Source organism: Camelina sativa, chromosome 9 (genome assembly GCF_000633955.1).
Source record: "Camelina sativa cultivar DH55 chromosome 9, Cs, whole genome shotgun sequence".
Classification (NCBI taxonomy): Eukaryota; Viridiplantae; Streptophyta; class Magnoliopsida; order Brassicales; family Brassicaceae; genus Camelina; species Camelina sativa.
Genome location: NC_025693.1, coordinates 12,308,463 through 12,316,774, shown reverse-complemented (window position 1 = coordinate 12,316,774; position 8,312 = coordinate 12,308,463). Strand labels below are relative to the sequence as shown.

The 8,312-nt window shown below is 39.1% G+C and overlaps 1 protein-coding gene across 1 annotated transcript; it reads right to left on the bottom strand.

Moving 5' to 3' along the window:
* LOC104710872 lies at nt 805-3,981 on the bottom strand. The gene is made up of 7 exons (XM_019229925.1): nt 3,978-3,981; nt 2,566-2,734; nt 1,887-2,471; nt 1,638-1,772; nt 1,459-1,541; nt 1,212-1,273; nt 805-1,040 (listed from the first exon to the last, which is right to left on the bottom strand). The coding sequence occupies exons 1-3, from the start codon at nt 3,979-3,981 to the stop codon at nt 1,958-1,960; spliced, it is 687 nt and encodes a 228-aa protein (XP_019085470.1). The 3' UTR covers nt 805-1,040; nt 1,212-1,273; nt 1,459-1,541; nt 1,638-1,772; nt 1,887-1,957.

Sequence of the window (8,312 nt, the reverse complement as noted above, 5' to 3'; positions counted from 1 at the left end):
GGTTCATGTGTATGGAGGTTTACTCGTGACAAAGGATTGAAACTTGTTCGGAAGATTACTAAAATTCTTCAAAACAAATTTGAAGGTCCCTTCTACAACTGGACATGTGTGCCGCGGGACAAACAAGAGAGATACTTCCTTGAGTTCGTGGTAAGGATAGGTCCTTTTTACATAGCTTTCATACATAGCCTTCATACATAGCTTTACATGTCTTCTTTTCACTCACAATAGCTCCTTTTTTTTTCTAGAAAACCCACACTTGGGATCTTTTGATAACCGGGACTGTTCAAGCTTACTTTGAGGGAATCTATCAAAACCGGATCAAAGACATGGTTAGCACTGTGAGGACTAGTCGAGTTCAACCAAACTTGATTGGCAACACTCTCTGGATTACGATGAAGGATTACTGGGACACTGAAGAAGCACAACAAAGGAGTAAAACCTACTCTGATGCCCGTATGTCTGACCGTAACGGTCTCACTACAAGAAAAGTGAATATTAATAGCGCGGCATATCCGCTATGGTAGGATTCGATAGCGCTCTTACGGACGTTGTCTATACGCCCCGTTATAAAAAGTACAAGACTTTAGATAACGTTTTTTCCAAACGCTATAATTTAAGTGATTTAACATAACGCTGTTTTATATGCAATATAAAATTATATAATAACGCTTTTTCTTTGCAATATTTAAGTTTATAATAGCATTTTTTTGTTGTTATCATTTTATAATGTATATTATCATAATGCTACAATAATCATAATTTACAATTTAATTTTTGTTTATTAAATCAAAATTTGAAATCTGATAAACACAAATTCTATAACGGAAAGAATTATATGATCAAATGTATTACAAAATCTGATACAAGCTTAAACCAAAGAACTACTTAACACAACACCTAAAAGAAACACAAAGCCATTCTGTGACCAAACATAAACTAAAAAGATCTTCAAAACTCTTAGCTTCATCATCGTTGTTTTACCTTGGAGCGAACTAATAAACGCTTACAAACACAGGGTCCCAGAATCGGAGACCTACCTGAGACAAAGCTTATCAGAGTCAATAACAAAGTCAATGGAAACAGCAGATTGTTAAAAGATAACCACAATGAATCAAAGAAATAATCACCTAATACAACTTAAACAGACCACAAGGATGTAGAACATATTGATCTGAGTAAACCTAGAAGATTTAGAAATGAAGACTGACCTAAACCGATAGATTCCGAGCTCTTCATGATTTTTTGGTTCTTACACGAGCATATAAACACTCTGCACAGAAAAATGAAAGTAAGAGAGCTTCACTGAACTATATTCTTCTGTTAAGCTAGAACTGTGCTAAGATCATTAGATATGATATAGTACATTAGTAGTAGATGTTAATGTACAACAATAAACAATCAAGCTGTTGAGATTCGATCTTAGAAGTTTCTTAAAAATAGCAATCAAAGACTTACTCCCAGAACCACGCAAGAGATCAGTCAAGCGAGAGTCTCGTTTAACCCATCTCTCCCACACCCTCCATGAGACCCAAACTGACCTGAAAAAAAACCAAAGAACACCCAAAAAAAAAACAGTTACACACTAACTCAACCACAATATTTATCTCAGTGAAGGAGAGACTAGAAAACGTTACCGATGGTGAAGCAGCTAAACATCTTCTCAAGAGCTGAAGAGAGCTCAAGGTAGCTCTTGTAAGTCTTGAGATCGATTTTTCTCAAGTAAGGAGCACCTTCCATACTTACTTTCACATGCAAGCAAGGTTCTTGTTCTGGTCAACTCAAAAACAAACACCATCTTTACAAAAGCTTTTTTTTGGTTTTTCAATATCTGAGAAAGATCTTAAACAGAGCAAAAAAAAAAAACAAAAAAAAAAGAAACTTACATTGAAGCTGGAGCTGTTGCAGAGCTCTTCTTCTCCTTAATCGGCACAGAAGGTTGTCGACTTACCATCTTTCACGACAGAGCTACCAGGACCATAACCGGAACCAGCATCAGCAGTAGCAGTAGTGGATCCAGGAGAGAATACCCATTTGTTAGACTCGTTAATGGCATAAGAGAACACCCTTTTGGCACCTGACACAGGACAGCTACTCTTGTTGAGAGACAAGAATCAGTGGCTTCTTTCTGCTTCTCAAAGCACAAATCTTTCACGCTTCTGCAGAGATTACCAACGCAGCCCATATTCATACTGTCAACAGAAAACTCCCAAGCAAACTCAAGCGGGATGGCAAGAAAAGTGAAAAGAAAATCAACAAAATCTTCTCTGCACTCAGCATAAAGAATCAACCTGTCTGTCTTTCTAACGTAAACTTTCAAAGATATGAGCTCATCTGCATTTCCTGCAACTTTCATTTCTTGCACGAGTGGTGTGAACATTTTATGCTTCTTGGACATACAATTTTTCCTCAGGAATGTGTCTGTCAAGGGAGACTCTGAAGTAAACATACACCCTAACAAAGTTAGCACCCGCGTTTTAAAACAATACACATAAGATTAAAGACTAAATCACAAAGTAGTAATTAAGCAAAGTACAAAATAATAAAAAAGATAGACAAAGTACCTCTTCAAAACCAACATCAATGACCATTTCTTGCAGCTTGTCAAAACCAGCATAGCCAAGGTCATTGAGGACGTTAAGAACAAGACCCATAGAATTCAATGCCACCTTCAGATCATCAGTGATGATAAATGGAGCTCGATACAACCAAAGAAATCGACTCTCTCCGGTGACTCAGAACCAGAGAAGTTCAACACGAGAAAATCGAAAAGGGGTTATTAGATACAACCAAAGAAATAATCAGAGACAGAGAAACACCAAAAAGGAGCCAACAAAACACAGAGACGAAGCAGTGCTCCAAGATAGAGCTGAGAAATACAGAGATAGAGCTATAAAATAGATCACGAAACCAAAGAAAAAGAGAGAGAAGACGAACAAAATGTTCCAGAGATGAAGAGATCTATGAAAGTTTAGTCACCGCTGGTGGAAAGAATGCCGACGAAAGAGCTGCCGTCTTCCTCTCCAATTGATCATCTAGGGTTTGCTTTGTTTGATTTTGGGATCCAGCGAAAGCCCAGAAGAAGAAGAAGAGGAAGAAGAAGATTAGACACCTAATAAAAACCCTAAATCGATACAAGAGAAAAGTAATCGAAAAGGGGTCACATGGAAGAACCCTAAATCGTTACAAACCCAGAAACAAAAATTCTACCTAAACTTCAAATATACCTTGGAAATTGGAATCAGAAGGCCAACGACGACAACAACATGGCGAAGACTTTGTTATATTATCACGGCTAGTATGGCCCTGTTCTTTTTGCTGTCGCGCGACTCCACCTAGCGACTGTCTTCTTTACAACTATATATTGTAAATATGAGCAATTTGATGGATTAAAATGTAAATTCTGCAAATTTCTAATTAAAATTTATTTTTTTATGTTGATAATTATTCTATTCATCGTCTTCTTCCCAGAGCTGAATCTATAGGATTCAAAATCAGCGACAGTCGCTATTTCTAATTTAAAGTATGGGTGGTGTCGTTAATTAATCTGGCGACTCCGAAATCTTGAGATTTAAGTCGCAGCGACGGGAGAAAAGGAAAGATGATGAATAATTGAAAGAAAAGTAAGCTGTTTTTGGGTCGCCGTGACTCGGTTCCCGAACAGGGCCAAAGACATGTATCACATACAGAGAGAGTGAAAGGCAGGAGGGAAGATCCAAAGAAGGTTTTTTTGGCTAAGTATTTTTTTAATTTTTTTGGTTAAAAGTTTCGTTCTTTTATGTTTTTTTGACTAAATTTTTAACACGCGGACAACAAAAAAAATTCCGCTTAAAACATAAGATAACACTATAGATATGTCACATGCAATAAAAGATAAAGACAGAGTAAAAAAACAAAATTAAAATCATACTTTTTATACCCTTACACTTTTAATAGCATAGCCAATTCGTAAACGTTATAAAAAAGTAGCGTCTCACTCATTTATTGCGGAAAAAATAAAAACGCTATCTTTCAATGCTATTAATACTCACTTTTCTTGTAGTGCCTAGGTCCTCACGTCCACCTCTCAGGGCTAAAGTCGTATCGACAACTTCAAGATGAAATGGTTAAGTAGCTGTTATTTTTGCCACTTTCAATTCTTACATAGCTGTTATTTTTTTTTTGTTAATCTCTGTTTCTTTGCTAACATTGCAGGTTGAGGAATTGGGAAGAGAAGTCCGACTTGGTGAGGTTTTTATCAAGGCACATACAAAGCCTGATGGTACATATGTTGATCGGAAGGCAGAGAAGATTGCAGAAACTTATGAGAAGACTGTTCAAGAGAGGTTGTCTCAGCTCGAGGCAGAGTCTTTTGCTGTGTCAGATGGAGAATCACGGCCACGGGACCTCACAACAGAAGAATATACAGAAATTTTCCTTCAGGTAACTTTTTTAAAAAACCAACACACATTTATAGTCTTGTAGTTTAATTTGTCATCCACTAATCTTAACTTTTTTCTTATTTTCAAGACCACTGAGAAAGATACAAGAGGAACACCTTATGGAGTTGGAAGCCTCAAGGACTGCCTTGTCAATGGAAAGCATAAGCAAGCATGTGGCTCTTCTACTTTTGTGGCTCTCCAAGAACAGTTGAAGGAAGCTCAACGCATGATTGAAGAACAGGCTGCTCAACTGCAGAGGCGTGATGCAGAAACAACTGTGCGTGAAGCTGAGCAATCCAAAGTTATTGCTGCCCAGAAGGACAAGATTGACCATTTCTCAATCGTCGAGGAGTTTCTGAGGGAATGTGATCCGCGGTTTGAGAATTTCGTTGCAAGCAAACAGACAACCACAGAACCTCTTCCCAAGATGATCCAACTCCAACTCCATCAACCGCTGCTTAATAGGTTTCTTCTATGTCTTAACTCTTTTTGGATGAACTCTATCTCACTCTACTCGGATGAACTCTATCTCTCGCTCTTTTGTATCTCACTCTACTCGGATGAACTTTATCTCTCTCTCTTTTGTATGAACTCATTGCCACTTTCAGATTGTGTTTAGGACCTTTTTTGATTTCTGTAACTTGAACATGTACCGTGTATTTCAATATTATGTCTTTCCAAATTTGAATCTTTCAATTAAAATTGGTTTACAAGAATTAAAAGAAGAGGATACTGGGAATGAAAAGAAGAGGATAATGGGAAATTAGTATATGAAACATTCAAATTATGAAATCAACATCAGTGGCTAAATAGTCGTAACATACAGATTCTGAAATCAAAATCAGTTTGCCAAATAGTCCTAATGTAGTTTCTATATAGTCACTACGGTAAGTGACTATATAGCAACTATAAACACTCAGTTACTAATTAATTACACTATAGTCGTAAAACAGACACTATTTTAACGACTACGAGACGACTACTTCATGACCATATAACGACTACATCTTTTGGTCGTACAGTAGTCGCTAAAAGGCGACTAAAAATACGACTACATTAATTAGTGACTCTCGATCTCCGACTGTTTGAGTTAGTCGCTATTTGGTCGTAAACACAGTTTTTACGACTACAAAGCGACTAATAATGTAGTCGCTAACCACCTGTTTTCTTGTAGTGAGTGAAATTCACATATGAATCATTGGTGTTGATCAAAAATGAAAGGAAAATATGAATAATTGGTATATATATATATATATTGTATGAATCATTGGTATACATATATATATATATATATATATATATATTGTATTACGATAATAATCATTGTCATATATATTACCTAAAATTAAAAAATGAGAATATATATATATATATATATATATATATATATATATATATATATATATTATGTATCTTATATAATATATAGTTTTCTATATTAATTAGGGTCAGAGTTTTTATAGGGTTGTGTCCGTTTTATTATGTTTAGGTTTTCACTAGGTTCTTAATTTTCACAGACATAACATAACTGTGAGAACTGAAACCGAATTCTCCTTCCGAAGTGTTTCTGAACGGAGGAATTTACCACCGTTATAATTCCAAACTGAATTTAGAGATAAAAGGCTGTGAAATAGAATGAGTATTATTGCTTAAGAGAAAGTTTTTCCATCCCCCTTATAGTCCCCATTCTTTCGTATTTATATCAGTCTATTACAATCAATGCCAAATCAAATAACTGCGTAATCCTCGCGTCCTAATCAATTCGATTAATTGCGGGAATCTTTGGCCGAGTCCGAACTGCAAACTGACTCGAGGGATACTTCTCTCCGCTCCAAACCTTCTATCGGGCCTAGTGGGCCGATCCGAATCATGGCCTTGGCCCATTTTGATTGTTTGGTCTGGGCCTTAGTCCGTTAACCCGAGGTGAACAATCGTGGTTACAACAGTTGCCCCCCAAGTTCTCCGAGCTGATTAGCTCGGGGGACTTTTGATCTTCAATCGATTGGTTTTGGGAAACTGAATATCCCCCCCATATCTCATAATTTGATCGTGGTAATGATGAGATTTGCCTTCCCGAACAAGCTCTGGGGCCCACTATGAGGCTTAACACGCTATAAGAGAGAAAAAATGAACCGGGACTTCTCGTTTTCCCAGGCCATCATTACTTCCTCTCGGTTCCGTGTATAAAGGTAACCTCTCAACTTCTTTCTCGATTATTCTGAAAATTTGTTATTTGCTCTCTGTGTCTTGCTTTGCTCTTTTCGTTTTGCTCTGCTTTGTTCTTCGTTACTCGCCGGAAAGTTCTTCAATTCTTTCCTCTTTAGATTAATTTTCTCTATTTTTGTTCGAAAAGCATGTCGCCTCCGAAATCGACGCCGAGTAAAGTCACAAAACCTCTAATTCCCAGCGCTTTCGGTCCTCATCAACTGTCGATTCTCTCTGCGAATGACATGGCCGAGATTAGGGGATCCACCGGAATTCCTCCGGAGATTAAGATTCGATTCCCGGAAGCTCACGAGTCTCCGGAAAACCCACCTCCAGGCTACTGCTCCGCGTTCGAGATCTCTTTTTCTCTGCGTGCGGACTATCATTCCCCTTCCCGAGCTCATCCTGCGGATGATGTTTGAGTTGGGCTTCGCGCTACCCCAGATGTGCCCGAATTTTGTCCGGACCGTTCTATGTCTTAAGACTCTGGGGGAAGAGTTCGATTACCAACTGTCCGTAGCTGATTTTCTTCACATTTACACCGTGAAAACGGGTCACACCAAGGGTACTCTTTACGTAAGCCCTCTCTCCAGGCTGAAGGTATTCGACGACCTCCCCGAAAAGGATGAGAAATGGCGCAAGTCATTCTTCTTCTTTTCGTTTAATGAGCTCACCTTCGGACACCTCTCGAGCTCGCACGTGTCGAAGTGGACTTCGAAAATTGGTAGCGTGGTGTACTTCGTTAGGTACCGACTAGTTTTTAGTTTTTGCTTCTTACCACTTTATTGTTTTTGTTTCAGCCCACTTTGAGCGAGGTTTGCTTTCTCCCACATTCGCGGAGTTCTTTTCGCGGTTCTGTAGCCAAGGTCAAATTGCCTGGGACTCTTTTTCGTGCGAGAGAATTAGAGAGTCCGGAGCTAGGCTCAGGAGACGTTCTCTCGTTTGCTCTGTCCCTCCCCCTGTTTCCGATACTTCCTCAATGGGCTATAGGGAAGAAAGAGCTTTCAAGAAAGAGCTCGAGAATGCTGAGAAGGAAGCAAAGAGGCAAATGTCTGCTGCCCTTCCTGAAGGAAAAGCTCGCATTCCTGCTAAGAATGCCGACTCTTCTGCCCCTGAAGTGAACGAGGCTTCCGTACCCCATGCTGATCCTTTCGAACCCCCATGATTGTCATTGCTAATCCCAGCAACGAACCTCAGGAAACTGAGGTTCCTCCTCCGACATTAAACAAGGGCCCTACTAAAGTGAGCTCGTAGCGAACCGAGCCATTAAAAAAAAAGGAAGGAACCTGAGTTTTCTTCTTCTTCTCGCGAGAAAACCTGAGCCCGGACTAGTTTGTCAGGGGATGAGCGGGGTAGATCCAGCTCGAGGGATGAGGCAAGGAGTCTTGAGGTTCCTCTGGGAAGCTACCTCCGAAGGAACAGCGTCATTCTCCTCGAGGTAAGCGTGACCCGGGGGATACTATATTTTTTGTTTTTACACGTTTAAAGTGGAATAACGTTGTTCATGTTGTGCAGCTCCTCCTGCTTCTCCAGCCGACCTAATGAGAAGCTACACCCGACCTGGAGTTCGGGTTCCAGCTTTTGCCGATATGTCCGAGGTCAACCGTGCGAACTTCTTCCATTTCGCGGATAAAGTCGGCGAGCTCAGTGAAATTTTTTTTTTTTTTTTTTTTTTTTTTTTTTTTT

Bases quoted from the DNA above. Each gene is read 5' to 3' on its own strand.
- LOC104710872 (XM_019229925.1), bottom strand. The intron at 2,472-2,565 runs GGTACTTTGTCT...TTTTAAAACGCG, and splicing joins ATTGATGTTGGTTTTGAAGA to GGTGCTAACTTTGTTAGGGT.